The following is a 20,460-nucleotide window of genomic DNA, read 5'->3' as shown; positions in this document are numbered from 1 at the left end:
TCTTATAGGTGTCTTCCTCTAGCCGCGTTGTCGGCGTCTGCGATAACTTTGGAGAAGTGTCTGGACACTGACATGCACGTGTTCGTGCTTAATTTTTTACTAATACCTCTCACTCCCACGAGAGCTCTCTCCTCTTACATTTTCAAGGTACCAAAACTTATGTGGCAGCTTTCTCGATGTGAAAATTATCTTGAGTGTTTGTGGTATTTCTAGCAGAAGATCAAGAGATCGATGGTGGTATATATGTGTGCAAGAGTAGCAAAGTTCAAGTAACTATGGATAAGATTGTAGGTGAGGCATTAGTGCGAATATGGGTGACGCATTCAATAGTTCAACCGACTTCTTCTTTCTCCTATCCCATTCGATTGAGATGCTCTAAAAATACCGAGGAGAAACGATCAGATCTGCATCGACCAAAAAGAGAGCAAAGGTGAAAGAGGACACTAGAATCGTAGAACAAAACTAATAACATGCACAGAAAAAGAATCACCTGAATTAACTCATTTTGGAGTATAAGTTTTCGTGTCTGGTTATATCTAAATTGCCTCATTTTTAAGCAAAATACTTAAATTTAAGTTTATGAACCATAGCCATTTATTAATATCTATATCTCATTTTACCTTTCATTTTTTCCATTCGTTTCGAATCTTAAAGCATTATGCAACGCCTAAAAGAACCAACTTATTTCTTACTAAAACGAGACAGCTTGCATATAACAAAAGCGTTTTCTTAATCACTTTTTTGAATATTAATACGGAGCAGCAGTTACCAGGAGTTATACTCTGATTCTGACATCTGCGCTACTCTCTGCTACTGCTAATTTGCTAAACCAGCGCACACAAAAAGGAAACGAAAAAATCGAGGAGAAGAAAAATGGCGGCTTTGCTCCGCCACGTCGCCGCCGCTCTCCTCTACATCGTCGCGGCAGCCTCCGTCGCCGCCGCCTCCACGTATTACGCCTCGGACCCCAACCTCGGATCCGCCCGCGTCGTCTTCCAGGTCCTCGCATGCCCCCATCATCTCGCTCACTGCTTCCTGTTCCTGCTCTTATCGTCGCGAGATTTGCTCCCAGATGGCAGGCCTTAACTTCGCCCTAAGCGAGCTATTTTAAGCAGTGTTTGGGGATGGGGGGGGTGGGGGGCGGGGGGGGGGGGGGGGGGGGCCGAGACCGGTCCATGAATCATTAGGTTAAATCGTCTTGATTTCTCAATCGATTTATGAATCGTGAGTTTGTCACAGAGGATCTAAGCGAGAATTTCTGAGCCATTCCTCTTGTTCTAGAAAGATACGATGGGGAATTGGTTTGCATGTATCATGTGTACGGAACTGTATTGGAACTAGAGTTTGGAGAAGTGCGAGATTTATAAACTTAGATATGATCCCTTAGTGACTCTCACCGCGGCATAGTTCTCGTCAAAATTCTGATTTTCTCAGTTATTCCCATGGCATCAGAATATTCTGATTTCTGTTCCAAAGAGTTGCATGACATTGGTTCAGCACGACACAACTGACTAGTAAGTACTCCAACTGATAAATGGTGGGTTACCTGTTGTGGCACACAGACTGGCTCTAATAGTTCATTTTCATCATTTTGTAGCACACCTAGTTTTATTTTATTTCCTTTTGCGAGAATTAAGTTGTTAATTTTATATTATATTTGGGACTTATGTGCCCTTATATTACTCATTTACTTACATGATTTCCTGCAGCGGCGGATCCAGGATTTTGAGGCAGGGTGGTCTAATGTATTTTTTTTATCCCAATATATATTATAACCAGCTATTTTTTTACCCAAATATTACTCGCCAATAGTAAACAGCAGTATAAGCAATGAAGCATTGGAATTTGTTAATTCAGACACTATTCAAAGTATTTCTTCGATTCAGTATGAAAGTGGCATTTGTATGTTATGCATAGAGAATTCCAGTTCGCGCAACAAGCAAACGTTAATAGTGAAACAAGTCCCCGGCCGTTGTGCTGCTGCAGGCTCCCACGCGCTGGCTCCTGTGTCTCTGCTATGTTGCGGCCACGAGAGATTGCGGCTGCGCTACGTGTACTGATCGGCTGATTGCTAGCTAGGGCCGGCAGTTCCTGACTTCCGCTGTTCCGCATGTTGTGTTCCGGCTGATCGATCACGCTCCGGCTGATGGATTGATAAGACTAGGCCCAATGCAGCGATGCTAACACACGAGGAGGCGAGGAGCCGACCGAGACTAACCAGGAGATGGGCTGGGCCTGGTCGCAGCAGCTTGATTTTCTTTTTTCTTTGGGCTCAGGATATAAAGTGTAGTCATATATGGGCCGAATTCCCAGGGTGGTCCATGGACCACCCTGGGCACCCTGTGGATCCGCCAGTGATTTCCTGTCTCGTCACCTGTTTCCATGTCTAACTGATATCACATACGTTTGTTGCAATTGCATCTGCAGACAAATCATGGTGACATTGAGTTTGGCTTCTTTCCTCGTGTTGCACCTAAGACAGTTGAGCACATTTTCAAACTTGTGCGACTTGGATGCTATAACACAAATCACTTCTTCCGGGTATGAATCAATTTAAGTAGTGTTTTTATTTTTACTTTTTCAGGCACAAACTTTTTATCAGATTGCGTACTAACATGTTTGTGGTTACAGGTTGACAAGGGTTTTGTTGCACAAGTTGCTGATGTTGTGGGAGGTAGAAAAGCCCCTATGAATAAAGAGCAGGAACAACAGGCAGAGAAATCAATTGTTGGTGAATTTAGTACTGTCAAGCATATCAGGGGAATTCTCTCCATGGGAAGGTATTTCCTGTGTTGTGTTTTGTCAGAGATCTGTCCTACCAAACCATCTGGTTCTGGTCTAAACAACACAATAATGTAGCATCTTTCTGTATGCACTGCTTGATACAGGTCTCCATAGATTCTTTTGTCTTCCTGTACAAATCCAGATGAATGCAATATATCCTTATTAACACACTTGTATAAAACGTCATCATGAAGTTCTTTTTGTGTCTATGATGATATGCTATGAACTTTATGATATTTACTTCTTCCATCTGGAAGGTATTCTGACCCAGACAGTGCCTCGTCTTCCTTTTCTATCCTTCTTGGTGACGCTCCTCACCTTGATGGCCAGGTATTACCAATTTCTCAAAGATTCATTTTCAGTATTAGCTAATTAAATGAATGGAGATTGATAAACAATGATTTCAGTATGCTGTATTTGGGAGGGTCACTAAGGGTGACGATACACTAAGAAAACTAGAGCGCCTACCAACCCGTAAAGAAGGCATTTTTGTAATGGTATGTGTCTTTCAAGTGCATAATTTTCTCCACGTGGGCTGATATTTTATTCTGCCTTAGTTTTTTTTTTGATTAATTCATTTTTCTGCACAACAGGTAGTAATGGTTGGTGGTAGAATGTTTTTTTAGTCAAATAACATAATGTTGTTTTGAATTTTTTTGCATTCAAGGTTATTGTTTTTAATGTACTTGGTTGGCATTCCAATTTTATTTTTTTTGAGCTTAGTTGGCATTCAAATTGGTAGCCAGAAAAGTTGCTCTTGTTCTTTTTGCCTCAATAACAGTGTTCGTCAGTTCAGACTTAAGACATTCAGTCATACAGGCTCGCTGCTTCTTAAAAATTTGAAATCTTGCACTAGTTTGTCACTGTGGTATGGTGGCATTCCATCAAAAGGGCACCTGACAAATAAAGCCAATATCCATCTTTTTTGTCATTTTCAGCCGATTGAGCGTATCGAAATAATGTCAACATACTATTATGGTAAGAACTGACAGCCCTTATTTATCCCTCCTTTTTTATTTCATTTTTGTATCCTTAAGATCTTGACTGGAAGCAAAGTACACTAGTATGTATGCAAATTTGCAACCCATTGTGGTGTGACAATATTGTGTATTTTTGTGATACACTGCATACCCTTTAGATGAGACCATTTTTATGATGCTGTATAAATTTTATTCATGGAGTCTATATGATCTTTAAATACTGAGTTGGTCCTATCAGCATCATCTAAATTGAGTTTTTCTCTAGTAGTCAAATACTCCCTCTCTGTCCCATATTAAGTGACCAAATATTACATGTATCTAGACGCATTTTGACAAATTTGAGTCACCTAATATGGGACGGAGGGAGTAGATGTCAATTGGGACCCCTAGCCATCTACATTTTCCTGCTAGAGTGATTCCTGGTGAACCAACACTAACCTGTAATTTTATATGATAGGTGGGTTTGTATAATTCTGAGTTTCTGACCTAAAGCTGAAGTATCTGTATGACTTCCCTGCTGGCATTCTATCCAGCACTCTTACTATGACTTGTGTAGTTTCGTCTGTTCAGATCCTAACTACCTGAGTATTACTTCTCTCCCAGTGACTGGATCACCAGATTACTTTGGTAATTGCTATATAGGCCCTTTAGATCTTTTCTAAATAAGACTTTAGGTAGTTAGGCTGAAAAACTCAATAGATTTTGCTCCTTATAGTAGGATTGGCGTTTCATGTTGCATGATTTTCCTCTTTCTGCCTCTAGTATTATGTCGATACATCTGAACTAAATTGATAATTCGTAACTGAAAGGTACATTTATGTAGTCTCCTGTGTTGGCTAGCTGTATATTACATTTATTTATTCACTGAAATATGAAGGTTCAGTCTCAACGTTTTTTCAACTTATGCAGATATTGAAGTAGATAGTTGCGAAGCAGAGAAATCTATTCTTAGGAAGAGACTTTCCGAATCATCATCAGAAATTGAACGATGGGTGAGAACCTCCCTCGATATGTTAAAGAAAGCCATTTTTACACAAACATGAATTCAGAGAAATACCCTTGGCGATCAACTAATTCAAGTTGCTTCTCTTGTTTCGCAGAGACGAAAATGCTTTGCATGATCCAGCAATTGAGGATGAGAAAGAAGCATCATTTTTTTTGTCGCCTTACCAAGAGTCCAAGGCATGTTTTAAATGAGTGTTCATATGCCTCGCTCTCGGGGTTTAGAGTACATGTGCATTTGAAAAGGAAAATTATTGTACTTGTTGAAATGAATTTATTGTAATTTTAGTTGTGTTTCATGTAACTGTTCCCATGGGGATCCTGTACTTGTAGCAAGCTTCAATATAACCAGGCCTTGATTAGTCTTGAGAAAAAAAAAATATACCGGATGTCTCTTTCACTATGTCGTCTGGTCATCTATCCTCTTTTTTCCATCGACCACCTTATTAAGCGGTTTTCAAATTTTAATTCTTCATATCTGGTACTAGTTCTTGTAATACTTTATTTTCCTGAGACGATCTTTTACATCTAACGAAATTGTTCTGGTAATACTTGACGGTTGAGAATTGAGACTCTGGGCATCGGCAAAAAAAGAGAGAAGTGAGCATGTTTTTTTTTTTGAGAAGTGAGCATGTGTTCGGTTGTGTGTATTCTGGACCGTTGATTATTGTTCGGAAACGGTACGTCACATCACCGAAGAAAGGCCCAGTTCGCTTCGTTAGATGGGCTGGCTGCGAGATAAGCCCACCGAGGCACTGGTTCCTGCGAGCGCTTACGCGAAGGAAGGGCAGGGTGGAAATGTTTAGTACCACATCGCTTAGCGAAGCTCATATCGATCCACTTATAACCCGACCTGCTGCTCTCAATCTCGTCCCTTCGGGGACATCCGATAAAATTGGAACGATACAGAGAAGATTAGCATGGCCCCTGCGCAAGGATGACACGCACAAATCGAGAAATGGTCCAAATTTTTTTGAGATTTCTCGCGCCGGTCCTTTTTCTTTTGCAGATAGACCCTTAGAGCAAAAAAAAAATCGACGAGGAATAACAAATGGCGGGTTTGCTCCGCCACGTCGCCGCCGCTCTGCTCTACCTCGTCGCGGCAGCCTCCGCCGCCGGCGCCTCCACTTACTACGCCTCGGACCCCAACCTCGGATCCGCCCGCGTCGTCTTCCAGGTCCTCCCCTGCCCCCAACATCATCTCGTTCACTGCTTCCTGTTCCTGCTCTTACGGTCGTGAGATCTGCTCCCCGGCCGGTTGGTTGTTTGGTTGGTTGGCCTGAAATTCGTGATAAGGGAGCGTTTCTTTCCTACCGTATTGGGGAGGAAATGGGCCGTTAATGGCTCTAGGTTTGTACACGGATTAGAAATCGTGAGGCGTAAATGAGGATTTATGGGAGAATTTCGACGTTGTTGCTCTCTGTGAGATTGTCGGAGGATTGGCTTGGTAGGGACGATGTGATCAGAATATATAGAAATTGAGAACTGGGAAGAGCGCAAGAGTGAGGAATCTAGAATTTTTTGAGTGTTGCATTTCTCTTCAAAATACTGAGTTTGTAAATTATTCTTGCCAGGCCATTACGCTGTGACTCTGAATTCTGTTCCGAGCAGGTTCAGCGTGTCATAGGTTATACAGAATTGAAAAACTAACTTCTACAACTGATAATATATGGCACAAAATGGAGCAAATAGTTTATCTGCATTGTCATGCTGCAATACCAAGTTCTACTTCCTTTTCTTTGTGCTTTTCTTCTTATTATTATACTTGTATTTATTGATTCCTGGATCCTTACATTACTCGGTGCTTGAATGAAGTACAGCAATGTCAGCAATACATATTTCATGATAAGTATCTGGTGTAGCACTTGTTTGAAGTTTTGCACCGAAGACAGTTGAACCACATACTTGTTATGCAATTGCACCTGCAGACAAATCATGGTGACATTGAGTTCGGCTTTTTTCCTCATGTTGCGCCAAAGACAGCTGAACACATTTTCAAACTTGTGCGCCTTGGATGCTACAACACAAATCACTTCTTCCGGGTATGCCTCAGTTTAATATACTCTTTTCTTTACATTTGGTGACACAAAGCTTTTGTTTCTTACAGTCTACTTTTAGAGACATACCACATTGTTCATGGTCGCAGGTTGACAAGGGTTTCGTTGCACAAGTTGCTGCTGTTGTGGGTGGTAGAAAAGCCCCTATGAATGAGGAGCAGGAACAACAAGCAGAGAAATCAATTGTTGGTGAATTTAGTACTGTCAAGCATGTCAGAGGGATTCTCTCCATGGGAAGGTACTTTCAATGTTATGTTTTGGCATGTCATCAACTCATCTGGTTCTCGACTGGACAACACGAGCATGTAGCATCTTTCTGTAAGCACTGCTTTGTATCATTTTCCATAGTTACTTTTGTCTTACTGTGTGAATCCAGATAAATGCAATGCAATATCTGTGCAAAGAATATTTATAGAAAATGCCGTAAAGAACTTCATCTTGCATCTGCATTGATATGTTATCAACTTATGATGCTATATTGTTTCCTTCTACAAGGCACTCTGATCCAGACAGTGGATCTTCTTCTTTTTCTATCCTTCTTGGTGATGCTCCACACCTTGATGGCCAGGTATTTAACAATTCTTTATTTTTCAATGATTCGTAATCAATTTCATGTGCTTGTATAACTTGGGGAATGATGCTCAATGGATTTCAGTATGCTGTATTTGGGAGAGTCACCAAGGGTGACAATACATTGCGAAAACTCGAGCGTCTTCCAACTCGGAGGGAGGGCATTTTTGTAATGGTACGTCTTATGCAATTGCATAGTTTTCTTTTTGTGTATGCAAAACTTTTGTTCTGCCTTTAACAACTGGTAATAGTTTGTGGTAAAAGGATGTTTTAAAACAATGCTATTTAGACTTGATCGCATTCAGTTTTGTGGCTGGTGCCTGGTAGAGCACTTCCTAATTTTGTCTAGGTCACAGATTTCATCAATGCAGCCATACAGGCTTGCTACTTATGCATTTCAAGTTTGTGGCTGGTAGAGCATTTACTTCCTTATTTTGCTCGGTAACAGTGTTCATCAATTCAGAGCTTATGCATATCTTGTGTATTTGAGCTTTACCAGTTACCACACTCTAGGCACTTTTCACGTATTGGTAGAATTTCTGTGCAAGTGTGCCTGACAAATGAAGCTCTAAAATTTATGTTTGCCATTGTCAGCCAATTGAACGTATCGACATTCTGTCAACATACTACTATGGTAAGAGATAAAACAACTGAAATTTTATTGTTTCTTGCCACTTTTCTGTTTTGTTATTTTAGATTCATGTAATACAGTACCCAGTACCCACATGCTTACAATATTGTTTATTTCCTGCTACAACGCATGCCCTTGAGACGAGACCATCTTTATGATGTTGTATAAAATCTTCAGAAAGTGTATACTTATTCAGCTGGTCTTTATCCATACCATTTAAATGTGATTTCTTCTATACGTACTATAGTAAATAGCTGGCTTTTTAAAGCTTCTTCGTCGCCATTCATTAGAATTCTAGACCCCCTATAGATCTACATTTTCCTGCCAGGGGTGATTGCTGATGAAGCAACACTATCCTGTGAGTGAGCAAAATGGTAGGCATTCAAAACTCGGGCTCGTGTCTAATAAACAAACATTAATTTCGTATAATATGTGAGGTTGTGGTTCTGAGTGTCTGACGTGCACCTGCTGCCATGTGTCCAAGTGAAGTGTATGAAGCATGAGTTGCGTGCAACCAAGTCGTTCAACACCGTTACAATTACATGCTCATTTCATGCATTCAGAATTCTAAGCGCATTTCTCTGCCTTGCTTTAAATGAATTAGGTTATCTCATCAAGTAAAGATGGCTCACCATATTGCTTCTGATAATTAATTAAATATGTCTGTTAGATCCTAGATTAAGATTTAGATCAACAAACTCTGTATGTTTTGATCCTCATGACATGTTCCATGTTGCGTCTATTTTTAATTCTATTTTTGCCTTAGTATATGCGCATGCATAGCTTGTATTTTGTCCATAGGCCACGTTTAGTTGCAAGGTTGTTAGTCTCTTACTTTATGTTACATATACTTATTCACTTAAAATCTGAAGGTTCACAGCTCAGTGTCAACATTTTTTTTTGAACTATGCAGATATTGAAGTAGATAGTTGTGAAGCAGAGAAATCTATTCTCAGGAGGAGACTTTCTGAATCAGCATCAGAGATTGAGAGATGGGTGAGAACCCCACTATACATATTGAAGAAAATTGTTCTTGCACAAACCTAAATTCAGAAAAATATCCTTGGTGCTCAACTAATCCAAGTTGCTTCTATTTTTCTGCAGAGACGAAAATGCTTCGCATGAAGACATCTGTTTCAAAGGGAAAAAACTTGTACTTGTTAAGATGCATTAATGTAATTTTACTTTGTATTTCATGTAACTATTCGAACGGGTATCTTGTACTTGTAGCAAGCTTCAGTATAACTCAGGTAATCTTTAAGAAAGAATGCTCTTACTGAATATCTATATGAAGATAAAACTGTTTAGGCTAGTCCATACTTTCACCATGTTGCCGGTTATTTAACCTTTTAACGTCTGTCGACCGGCCATCCTTATCTACACAGAATTTCTATTTTTCATAGTTTCCCGCTAGGTAATTGTTCTGATAAATTACCGTTAACTGTCCAGCTTAACCGTGATCAATGAACAACGCTGGACGGTCAAGTGGCTCTCAGGATAACCTGAAGTGAATACTAGATAAGATCAGGATCCAAAAATGCAGTTTCAAGGTTATATACTACTAACTTGATACTCCTCTTAGTCCTCTACTAACATTGTACGAAGGTGTAAAAAATCGTTGTATTCTCGTCGACGGGCCGCAAGCGCTCTTCCTGCCCGTTAATAAAAAAAAATCAGGCTTTGTTGTGTGCATTTGGTTCAGATCTCTGTCGAAATCAGCGCATTTAATCCATAATTTATTAAGAAAAGCTTGTAAATCTCTCTTGCACAACTTTTATAGGCTGTTGTTTTTCTTTTGCAGTTAGGGTGCGAAAAGGGATCTAATTCTTCAATTTGAACCTTCCCTATTAGGAAGAAACTTTATCACGTGAGAGTTGCACAAAAAGGAAAAGAAAAAGCAAGTTAAGGGATCAAAGTGCAGAAAGAAAGTGACAGTTTCATGATCTTCTTGGAGAGAAAGGAGAAAAGCCGCAGGAGAAAAATGAAAAAAATGGCAATGCCATGCAGCAGCCAGGCCACCATCGCGGGACTTAAGGGGGCACTTATGTACAGAGGGGGGTTATCTTCTCTATCGAGAGGGGCTGGAAAAGAAAAACAGGGAGGAAAGAAAAGAAGAAAAGGGAGGAAAGGAAAACGATGGAGATGGAGATGGATCTGCACCCTCGCTTAACCTAGCTACGACACCGTCACCAAGATCACCGGAGCACTGAACAAGAATTCTTCCTTCGTCTCCATCCTCTGTTGTCCCTGCTCCAAGCCGAACCATCGACTTCCGTCAAGCATGCAGGAGTTCTCTGTAATGGTGTTCTAGTTTCTCCCTTTCTTGATCTTTGTTGCTGCTGATCTGTACTGTACCTGCAAAACGAGAGACAAACTTGTTTCTTTTCCTCTGTTTCCCTATGAGTATGCTTGTCACAGATTGAGCTTTTTTTTTGTTGAGAAATTAGTGTACTTTTCTCTATTTGTTCAGAGTTAGTTGTTCCTTTTGCTCTCTGCTTGATTTTTCTTGTGATGTAAAAAAAACCCGAAAAACACAAAAATATAGTTGTTACTTAATTATTCTGTGAAATCCTTCCTTCTCTCGTATGTGCTTCTCCTTTGATCTTGAGTGTTTTGCTTGTGTTTTGTCTAGATTCAGTCCCTGTTGCTGTAAGCAAACTACAGAACAAGCTCTTGATTTGTTATCTTTTAGCTAGATCAGTCAAGTCTAGATAAAGTTTCTTGCTAATAGGTAAGGTCCAAATTGTAGAAAGTAGTGTTGTCGTGTTCTCTCATAGGGAACTAATTACAAACAGTTAACTAGTTTCTAACAGCTAGACAAACAGATTAAAGAGGAATTGATAAAAAAGACTTGACCGATCTAGCTTAAAGATAACAAATCAAGAGCTTGTTCTGTAGTTTGCTTACAGCAACAGGGACTGAATCTAGACAAAACACAAGCAAAACACTCAAGATCAAAGGAGAAGCACATACGAGAGAAGGAAGGATTTCACAGAATAATTAAGTAACAACTATATTTTTGTGTTTTTCGGGGGTTTTTTACATCACAAGAAAAATTAAGCAGAGAACAAAAGGACAACTAACTCTGAACAAATAGAGAAAAGTACACTAATTTCTCAACAACAAAAAAGCTCAATCTGTGGCAAGCATACTCATAGGGAAACAGAAGAAAAGAAACAAGTTTGTCTCTTGTTTGCAGGTACAGATCAGCAGCATCAAAGATCAAGAAAGGGAGAGACTAGAAGACCATTACAGAGAACTCCTGCATGCTTGACGGAAGTCGATGGTTCGGCTTGGAGCAGGGACAACAGAGGATGGAGACGAAGGAAGAATTCTTGTTCAGTGCTCCGGTGATCTTGGTGACGGTGTCGCAGCTAGGTTAAGCGAGGGTGTAGATCCATCTCCATCTCCATCGTTTTCCTTTCCTCCCTTCTCTTCTTTTGTTTCCTCCCTTTTTTTCTTTTCCAGCCCCTCTCGATAGAGAAGATAACCCCCCTCTGTACAGAAGTGCCCCCCTAAGTCCTGCGATGGTGGCCTGGCTGCAGCATGGCATTGTCATTTTTTTCATTTGCCCCTGCGGCTTTTCTCCTTTCTCTCCAAGAAGATCCTGAAACTGTCACTTTCTCTCTGCACTTTGATCCCTTAACTTGCTTTTTCTTCTCCTTTTTGTACAACTCTCACGTGATAAAGTTTCTTCCTAGTAGGTAAGGTCCAAATTGAAGAATTAGATGCGTTTTTGCACCCTAACTGCAAAATAAAAACAACAGCCTGTAAAAGTTGTGCAAGAGAGATTTACAAGCTTTTCTTACTAAATTATGGATTAAATGCGCTGATTTCAACAGAGATCTGAATCAAATGCACACAACAAAGCCTGAAAAAAAGCTACATATAACACACTTATCAACCTCACCACACTTGAATTGGTGCTTGTCCTCAAGCAAATAAATATGCAATGTACTCTGAAATCAATTTGACCGAAAAATGAGTGACATGAACAGTAAAAACAGGATTGGTTCAGATTTGAATGCACTAAATTCAAAGAAGGCAAACAATTGACATTGGGAATCAAGCACAAGGTAGATCAACAAGTTCGAAACTTAATTCCAAAATTCAGAAATGTTAACTGCAGAAGCCAAGGGAATTAAAGTAAATTCAGTTTACTATAATTGTAACTAATGTAGTTTGTTTGTTAATGATACCTTAGGTCTGAATGCAATGAAGATTCAATGCATTTTAGGATTCCATAACTTGAAAACATGGTAATTAGCACTTCAATTGAGTATGTGAACCAGTCCAAGGTTGAGCTACGATTCCTGGATATTTGTATAAAAGATGAATGCAAAGATTGTGGCACTGCCACTTATTCGCGGAAATTATGAAAGCACCGATTCCAGAACTTGCAAAGTAATTGTGGCATAGCCACTTATTGATAACATGAGAAGCTGTGGCAAAAGCCACTTATTCAGTGAAACTTTAGAAGCAGAACGATGTGGCATAGCCACTTATTTATAAATAACAACAAAGACTGTGACAACAAAGAGAGATTTACAAGCTTTTCTTACTAAATTATGGATTAAATGCGATGATTTCGACAGAGATCTGAACCAAATGCACACAACAAAGCTTGAAAAAAAGCTATATATAACACACTTATCAGCCATCCATTATTCGGACAAAAATCTTGACGATAGGTTAAATGGCAACAAAGAGGCGTAGCTCGCTTCGTGATATGGGCCTGCGGAGAAAGAGGCCTACCGAACACTCCTTATTCCAGCGCACTGGTGCGATGCAGTGCGGAACGGTTTAGTACCACCTCGCTCAGCGAAGAGGATACAGACCAGCTTATAAACGCTCGCGATGCACACTATCTCATCCCTTCGGGGACATCCGATAAAATTGGAACGATACAGAGAAGATTAGCATGGCCCCTGCGCAAGGATGACACGCACAAATCGAGAAATGGTTCAAAAAAATTCGAGATTTCTTGCGCCGGTCCTTTTTCCTCACAGATAGGCCCCTGGATCCTTCTTTTTGCGCCCTTGTCCATCTTTTTCCCTCGCAGATATGCCCCTGGTTCTTTCTTTTCACGCCCCTGTACATCTTTTTGCCTCGCAGATACGCCCCTGGATCCTTCTTTTTGGCGCCCTTGTACATCTTTTGTTCTGACAATGAGATCCTTTACCTTTTATCTCTTAACAGAGTTATTATGAAGTATGTATCATCATTCATGGAGCTTCACTACTTGTACAGTTTGTGGCCTTTCGATTCTTTGATACTTCAATGGCATGCCTGCTTGAAATTTAGTTGTCGCAACTTTATTTCTTTTCTTTTCCAAAGCCTCACTGTACAAAATAGTCATACGGTCTTTTCCTTTCTTTCTTCCTGACATCACTATACACAGAGCAAAAACAAATAACGACTTCCAAATTAAGCAGTCAAAAGAAAACACATCTCTTTTTTTTTTCTATACATGGCTCATATTTCAACTCGATACCAATATATATTACATGCCCGTCCTGGCGCACCAAATGAACAAACACATTTTCCCTTAATTTCTTGAATTTGATTGATCGGTCTCACCATCCACCCATGCAACCAAACAAGCAGCCCTTGGACTTGCTCCTCCCCTGCCAAATTACCAAACCCAGAAATCAAACCACCATGACTCCACAAATTAAATAATAATGCGTGATAGTTCACATAAAAGATTTTTTTGGCGTCACAACACACAAGTGAAAAATGTCAATTGCAGCGAAGACAAGTGGGAAGCACGACGACGGACGCAGGTTGGCATTAGCAATTGCCATGACGCCAGCTAGCTAGCCAATATGTTTTTTTTTTGGACGAAAACGGCAGCGCCGATTCAATTAATTAAGAGTTGGGAAATACAATACGCGAATCGAACAAATAAAGAGAAAAGAAAGCAACTGAAAAGGCTTACATGATGATCATCGCCACAACAAGGAACACATACATCGCAAGAGGAACACTCCTAATGCCATCGAAAGGCCACACAATACCGAGACATTGCAACACACACAAACATCCACGCCAACTTAGCTGTCATCCCGCGGCCAAGAGAGCAACAGGCCAACGAGTGTAACGGCAATGTCGAAGGACCTCACTCCGCCGAGACCATTGTCGAAGGGCATTGCAAAGTCGAGACTTACCCGCACACGAACCTTGACCACCGCAGGACAACCCCGAGGATTGCGGTCAGAAGCTAGCCATTCACGCCGTCGAAAAGCACCGAGCAGCCGAGGCAACACTAGGAACACGAAGCTCATCACAAAGCACGAAACATAAGATCGACGTTGACCGAGGAGGGAGCCAAAAGAAGCCGCTGCCCGCCATCCACTGGAAGCCAACCGACCCGAAAGGGAAACACAGAACCAAGACAACGTCTCCAAGGAGCATGCGACACAGATGTGCCACCGCTGTCCGGTCCAAAGGACCTAGGGTTTTCACCCGGATCTGAGCGAGGGGCCACAACAATGCCTCCAAGGAGGGCTACGGCGCCCACAGGCGTCGTCATTGTCGGAGCCGGCGACCGCCGGCCTGAGCTTTCACCCGTCCCCATCAAACCATGGCAGGCGGAAGCAAACAGAGACGCCAAGAGAGACGACAGCCGAAGCCACACGACGAACGCAGGCGAGAGAAGAGCAACAAACCACCACTGGGGGCGCCGCCCCAGACCCCAAGCCGGCCAGCAAGACGCTCGCCGCCACTCGGGACGCAGCCAACCGCCGGATCCGGGCGCCAGGCCCCCGATCCGGACGACCAAACCGCCGCCCCGACCACCTGGAACTCCCGCCGAGCATAGGAGCTGACGGCACGCCGGACAGCGCCGCCGCGCCACGAAGCTTCCCCGCCCGCCATGGAGGCCGCCACGCCGAACGCCGCACGCCGCGGAGGAGAGAGAAGCTCCCGCCCCGACCACCACCTTCGGCAGCAGCAGGGAGGCCGCCGCCACCGCGGCCAGGCCGGCGGCAGCGGCAGCAAAGGGGATCTGGAGGGAAGGGATTTGGTGTCGGCTAGGGTTGGGTTCCCCCGGTCGCCTCGAGGGAGACGGACCGGGGACGGGTTATTTACGAAATATCAGCTAGCCAATATGTTTGACTTCAGATTAATTAGCCGTTGCTAATCAACGCGTATGCTACGAATTAAGCAGCACTAATTGCAATTTCTTTTTCTCTGAGAACTTGCAACAGTAATCGTGTTTAGGTATAGCTAGCTGACCTTGGGAGCTGCGCGGTCCGGCCGGAGCGGGCGGCGGAGGTCGGTGCCGTCGCTGTGCTGGCGGCGGTGGCGGCCGGCATCGGTGTCGCTGCCGACCGAGCGCCGGTCTCCGGAGGCGGAGAGCTCGTGGACGGCGGGCCAGGTGGCGGAGAGGGGCGCGTCCTTGCGCTGCATCCTGGCGGCGCGGATCTTGGTGAAGTCGAGCGAGTAGTCCGGCAGCGCGCCGCCGGCGGCCTTCATCGTCTCCTCCCACTCCCCGAACGCCGGCACCGACGACCTCCGCTCCTGCTGCTGCTTCTGCTTCCCCTCCTGCTGAAAACACGATCATCTTCGTTAGAAACATAAACATATTGATATGATATTCCTCGTCCCTCGATCACACGAAAGCAATGCAGGGGATGGTCTCTTGGTGGCCGGCCATCCATTTACGCCGCGCACGGCTCTCACCTCCATTATCTTCTCCATGGAATGATGGAATTCTAGCTTCAGCTCGATGGTTGGCCTGGAGAAGGAAGATCGATCGAGCTAGAGCTAGCAAGCACAGAGCTAGCACAAGCAGCTGAGAAAATGGCTTTAACATGCGTACAAGAGGAAATGCGCGTATATACGGTGGTCTGAGACTTGAAGGCCACGACTTGGGACAGCTAGCACACAACACATGATATATTGCACAGGCATATGGAGCTGTCTCACCGTTGGATGTAGCCTGTGATAAGACTAGACCTGTATATTTTGGGGACGCCAACTTGCGAACAGCACATGGATATATGGCGTGGCGCTGAGAAGAATATCTTGGGGCCGGAGCATATCATCGTGAAGTCACACGTCACAAAAACCCGACATATGTCTTATATATTGTTTTTTTTTTAGATTTGGCATGTATAGGGTCATCGATCGAGTGAAGAATTGCATCCGTCAAACTTATACATTGGGGTGCTTGACCTGAAGACGGATATTTTTTTTAGGCCAACGGGGTGAAATTAGTAGCCATTCACTAAACTATTCTTGCTCCAATTCTTGCATTTGCCTTTCATTTGCACGTCCATCTGGACCACTAGCTAGACCGTTCTCACCGTCTGGTAGGTTGTGCCGGAAAGGAAAGCCAAGCAATTACAATAAAAGTTATAAGATTTAAATACTTCGTCCATCCAACAAAAAATGTCTCAACTTTGATTAAATTTGAATGCATTTATACACTAAGTCATGTCTAGATACATCCAAATTTTGACAAACTTTGGACATCTTTTGTTAGACGTAGAGAGTATTATATTTTTCTTACTAAATAGAAGAGAAGTGGGTTATTAGCTAATAGTTAGTCACAGCGTGTGCTCTTAGGAACTGTGTAGTTGTGGACCAGTCATCATAGGAACTAGATGATGCCTCACACGTTGTTGCAGAAATTTTTAGTTAACATAGAAGCTTTGAGGAAATGTTTAGTTAACATCCATGAGTGAAAAAGAGCAAGGAAAGAGTATCCAGTGAAAATGTATAATGAAATTGTATGATAGATTATAGATTTTTCAGTTAGTTGAGATAGCTTTAATGAAAATTAGCATGCAGGCATGTGCAAAAAATATGAGTTTTCCACTAAATAAGTGTGAACAAATTAATGGTGTGATGATGTGGCATTTTTACATGTTTAGAGAAATCAAGTAGTGTGTTTCTCATACTTAAATATAAAAAAATCTGTCTCCAAATTGCACGACTCTTGAAGATTCAAGTTAAGTTAGGCATGCTAAAATACAACCGTGCAACTTCGAGACCACGGGCATCAAAACAATAAATGTAAAACGTATAATTTTTGTTGACCGTCACATTTTTAAATAATTCTTAAAAAAATTATCAACTCATACCATGTCCAACTAAGATATTATGAAAACATACTATTTCTCAATGAGTCTAATAATTTTTATTTGACGCCATAGATACTGACATATTTTATTATAAAATTGGTTATACTTTACAAAATTTGAGAATAAGTCAAAACTATACGCATTGCATTTCGGAACAGAAACACCGTGTGGACCAATTCTGAGGCCGGAAGCTAGCTGCATGGGCCCAGCAAGAGCCAAGCCCATTGGACCAAGCAGGCCCAGGGTATACACGTATTTTTGTTATTGGCCTATTGGGTTTGAGCACCTGATTTTAACCTATGAACCGAGTTTTTTTTCTTTTCGAAAAGGACCTATCAACGGAGTGTTAAGTTATATGAACTCCGGCGGTTTCTCACATGGACCGGCAGCTGCTGTCTTCGGAGAAACTACTATGAATCGTGTTGCAGACGAGCTTCGGAGCTTGTAACTAATAGTTGGTAGGACGATCCGCCCAATTTTGTCGATCGGACTATGTTTGCACTACTAGTAATGTTTATCCAACCGTCTATTTTTGAACTACTATCTACTTTTGCTTGCAAGCATATATATATATAATGTGGTGGTTTTTTATAATTTACTCTAGTGGCTAGAGTAAATTAGTGGCTAGGATTGCAGATTGGTACCGGTCTACGTTTTGTTTACTAAAAACCACCGGATTACACTAAGTGGCCGATTGCTAAGGAATAACCTCTAAACTGACAGGGATGGCTCACTATCGGGCCAGCATGGCTTGCCACCGTGGCGTCAGCATGGCAAGTAGGCCCTGCAGCTTCCTCCTCTCTGCTTGGACGCTGTGAGCCGCAACCTTCTTATCCAAGGCCGGCAGCCCCCATCCATCAACTATAGCTAGCTATCGACGCACGTAGTAACTCCCACCCATCAGCTCAAAGTCCGGCAAAGCCCCTCACCCATCAGCTATAGCAATATCATCGTTGTAGAGCAAAGCGGACGGATCAATAGCTAGCTCTCTCCTCTCTTTCCCCGTCTTCCTCCTTCCAAGCAAGCGTGCTATAGCTTTCCCCTTCCTCCCAACCAGACCGGACCCCTCTCTCTCTCAATTCGTCTTTGATTAGGGGGCGCACACGCACTGCTGCGTCCTCGCCGCGCGCAGCCTCTGCGAGCCCTCACCGCAACGCCGCCCTCGAATGGATCTCCCGCGTGCCGGAACCACGTACGGCCGCGACCGTCTTCTCAAGCTCCGGCCAGGCGTCGTCAAGCTTGGAGCCCACGCTTCCACATGGCCTCGTCGACCCGAAAGCTTGGACCGCCACGCCGGCCCCGTCTTCGAGCTCCTCGCTGACGCCTAGCCGCTCGGCCGCACTCCTCTTTCTCCTCGCGCGCCGCCTCTGCAACCTGCTGCAGCGCATCCCTTGCCGCTGCCGCGTAGTTCCCTGGCTCCGCACGCTTCGATCCGCCCTTACTGAGACGTTGAACTGCACTTTCTCCTCTGCCCCGGGCCGCGCCCGCACTTCGTCTTCCACGATGCCGGCGGAGTGAGCCTCCCCGTGCAAGCCGCAAGGGAGTCGTGGATGCGCGCCGGACGCGCCACAGATCGAAACTTCGGGGAAGTCGTGGCAGAGAGGCTCAGGGCAGGAGAGCAGGCGGAGGGCTGGTGCGGGTGGAGGCGGCACATCACGTCGGAGGCAAGGAAAAAGGATGCACGTGGGGCTGTGCAGTGCGAGGTCGCCGGACTGGATCTGGAGAGCTGCTGCTGCAGTACTGGCGATGGGAAGAAGATCACTGTGGGGAAGACGCCACGCCAGGTCGGACGTCTCAGCAAGTCAGTTGCCACGCTGGCCCGCTATGTTGGCCCTATCAGTGGACCCCTTTGTCAGTTTCGTGATTATTCTCTAGCAACTAAACAAATTAGTGTAATTCGGTGGTTTTTAGTAACTAAAACGTATACTGGTACCTATGTGAAAACCTAACCGCTAATGTGGTGGTTTTCTGTAATTTACTCTACATGCTTATGTCATTCTGTTAATGTTCTCATTTCATTCAAATTGTGTATACTCATTTTCTTGTGTACTCTGAAATTCATCACACTGGACTGGGGTGTATTTTATTCACTAATTTTCTTGAGTAAATTTCGCAGAACCACAGTTCTTGCGGCTAGGGTTTCACAAACTACGTTTGTTGCTAATAGTCTCAAGTAACCACAACTTTTCGGGCAGGCTTTCTCCCAAAATCCAATCGAGGGATTAAGACGTTTGATGGTATTTCTGACAGGCCGAACCCACATGTCATATGCCGTGTGGCTTGTCTGGTTTGTTTTCGTTGCCACGTCACTTTCCTACCCGACCCGTTAAGGTTTCACTTAGCTTGGTCTCAAGTAGGAAAGTGACGTGACGACGGAAACAAGCTGAGCAGACAACGTGGCATATGACATGTGGGCCGGGCTGTCGGAAATATCATCAAACGTCTTAATCCCTCTGATTTGGGTTTTGTGAGAAAGCCTGTTCGAATAATTGTGATTCGTTGCGACTATTAGCAACAACCGTGGTTTTGTGAAACCCTAACCGCACGAATTGTGGTTTTGTGAAATTTTCTCAAAAAAAAATTACGTGTATTTTGTTCGTCATGGTCTTAGACTCTCACGTATCCTTCTCGCCATATGATTTCAATTTGGGGAGTTAGTAGTTCCATTCGATACCACATGTTCTAACCAATTCTTTGAAAAATCGGGAATTTCAATTACCACGGCAGGATATCGACCCATTATTGCTGTTGGGCTGGGAGATTTCTCTGCGTCCAGTTGTTACAGAGGATGGCATGGCACGTATGTTAACTCTCTGTTGTTCCATTCTGTTCAAATACTCCACATATCTTAACCGATTCTATGAGAAATCATGAATTTGAATTACCATGGCCGACCCATGGAATGAAATGATATTCGCACATTACTGCTGTTGGGTTCTCAGAATCGTAGGCCTCTGCGTTGCTCGCTACATTCAAGTCAAATGAATTTTAGAGTCCCGCACCGCACTATATCGGGGATGAAAAACGTGCAACTTTACGTGGCGAATTGGCCAGATAAAACAAAGCAAAGCAGATTGTTTCGATGTTGCGGGCCGGTGCATACGGGGCTGACATGGCGGGCCAAATCTCCATAGCACGAAAAGATGATCCAGGCTCCATTTGGGCCGCATCGCATCCCGCGGCCCGTCCATATATTCCAACCGGCAAGAAGGACAGGTTCCCCAGATACGACCCCGGAGGTGGACCACGAGGGCGGCTTCGATAGCGACGAGTGGAACAGAGCTTGCGACTCCATCTTCCAGAAGGAGCTGAAGCTCCTGGAGTAGCAGGCCCAGGTCCGCCAC

General features: G+C 43.4%; 3 protein-coding genes and 2 non-coding genes across 11 annotated transcripts; 4 read left to right on the top strand and 1 right to left on the bottom strand.

Annotated features, from left to right (window-relative positions):
* The first annotated feature begins 795 nt into the window (after window positions 1-795).
* LOC100842382 (peptidyl-prolyl cis-trans isomerase CYP23) lies at window positions 796-5,169 on the top strand. Of its 3 annotated transcripts, XR_002966433.1 has the most exons (9): window positions 796-999; window positions 2,428-2,541; window positions 2,632-2,780; window positions 3,042-3,114; window positions 3,192-3,281; window positions 3,723-3,762; window positions 4,222-4,391; window positions 4,674-4,756; window positions 4,865-5,169. XR_002966433.1 is itself a non-coding variant. In XM_003577334.4 (8 exons), the coding sequence occupies exons 1-8, from the start codon at window positions 874-876 to the stop codon at window positions 4,883-4,885; spliced, it is 696 nt and encodes a 231-aa protein (XP_003577382.1). In that variant the 5' UTR covers window positions 797-873; the 3' UTR covers window positions 4,886-5,164. The 3 variants fall into 3 exon arrangements, 1 of the variants encoding a protein (XP_003577382.1); XM_003577334.4 differs by lacking the exon at window positions 4,222-4,391 and having other exon boundaries at window positions 797-999; window positions 4,865-5,164; XR_001407916.2 differs by lacking the exons at window positions 3,723-3,762; window positions 4,222-4,391.
* Window positions 5,170-5,636: 467 nt separating this feature from the next.
* LOC112269028 lies at window positions 5,637-5,739 on the top strand. The gene has a single exon (XR_002960619.1). It is a non-coding gene; the product is annotated as a U6 spliceosomal RNA (small nuclear RNA).
* LOC100842073 (peptidyl-prolyl cis-trans isomerase CYP23) lies at window positions 5,648-9,350 on the top strand. 3 transcript variants are annotated; one of them, XM_014903071.2, is made up of 8 exons: window positions 5,648-5,943; window positions 6,695-6,808; window positions 6,885-7,061; window positions 7,319-7,391; window positions 7,479-7,568; window positions 7,988-8,027; window positions 8,938-9,020; window positions 9,129-9,350. In XM_014903071.2, the coding sequence occupies exons 2-8, from the start codon at window positions 6,702-6,704 to the stop codon at window positions 9,147-9,149; spliced, it is 591 nt and encodes a 196-aa protein (XP_014758557.1). In that variant the 5' UTR covers window positions 5,648-5,943; window positions 6,695-6,701; the 3' UTR covers window positions 9,150-9,350. The 3 variants fall into 3 exon arrangements, 2 of the variants coding, with proteins under 2 accessions (XP_014758557.1, XP_003577381.1); XM_003577333.4 differs by having other exon boundaries at window positions 5,654-5,943; window positions 6,913-7,061; XR_732215.3 differs by lacking the exon at window positions 7,988-8,027 and having other exon boundaries at window positions 5,652-5,943; window positions 6,913-7,061.
* Window positions 9,351-12,895: 3,545 nt separating this feature from the next.
* Window positions 12,896-12,998, top strand: LOC112269031. Its single transcript, XR_002960622.1, has one exon. It is a non-coding gene; the product is annotated as a U6 spliceosomal RNA (small nuclear RNA).
* A 312-nt stretch (window positions 12,999-13,310) lies between these two features.
* On the bottom strand, window positions 13,311-15,982 carry LOC100837412. 3 transcript variants are annotated; one of them, XM_003575837.4, is made up of 3 exons: window positions 15,711-15,982; window positions 15,264-15,572; window positions 13,311-13,651 (listed from the first exon to the last, which is right to left on the bottom strand). In XM_003575837.4, the coding sequence occupies exons 1-3, from the start codon at window positions 15,726-15,728 to the stop codon at window positions 13,601-13,603; spliced, it is 378 nt and encodes a 125-aa protein (XP_003575885.2). In that variant the 5' UTR covers window positions 15,729-15,982; the 3' UTR covers window positions 13,311-13,600. The 3 variants fall into 3 exon arrangements, 2 of the variants coding, with proteins under 2 accessions (XP_003575885.2, XP_014757980.1); XM_014902494.2 differs by having other exon boundaries at window positions 15,264-15,575; window positions 15,711-15,980; XR_002965873.1 differs by lacking the exons at window positions 15,264-15,572; window positions 15,711-15,982 and adding an exon at window positions 14,195-15,208.
* Between the last annotated feature and the right edge of the window lie 4,478 nt (window positions 15,983-20,460).

Source organism: Brachypodium distachyon, chromosome 4 (genome assembly GCF_000005505.3).
Source record: "Brachypodium distachyon strain Bd21 chromosome 4, Brachypodium_distachyon_v3.0, whole genome shotgun sequence".
Lineage (NCBI taxonomy): Eukaryota > Viridiplantae > Streptophyta > Magnoliopsida > Poales > Poaceae > Brachypodium > Brachypodium distachyon.
This window is presented reverse-complemented; position numbering and strand designations above follow the sequence as displayed.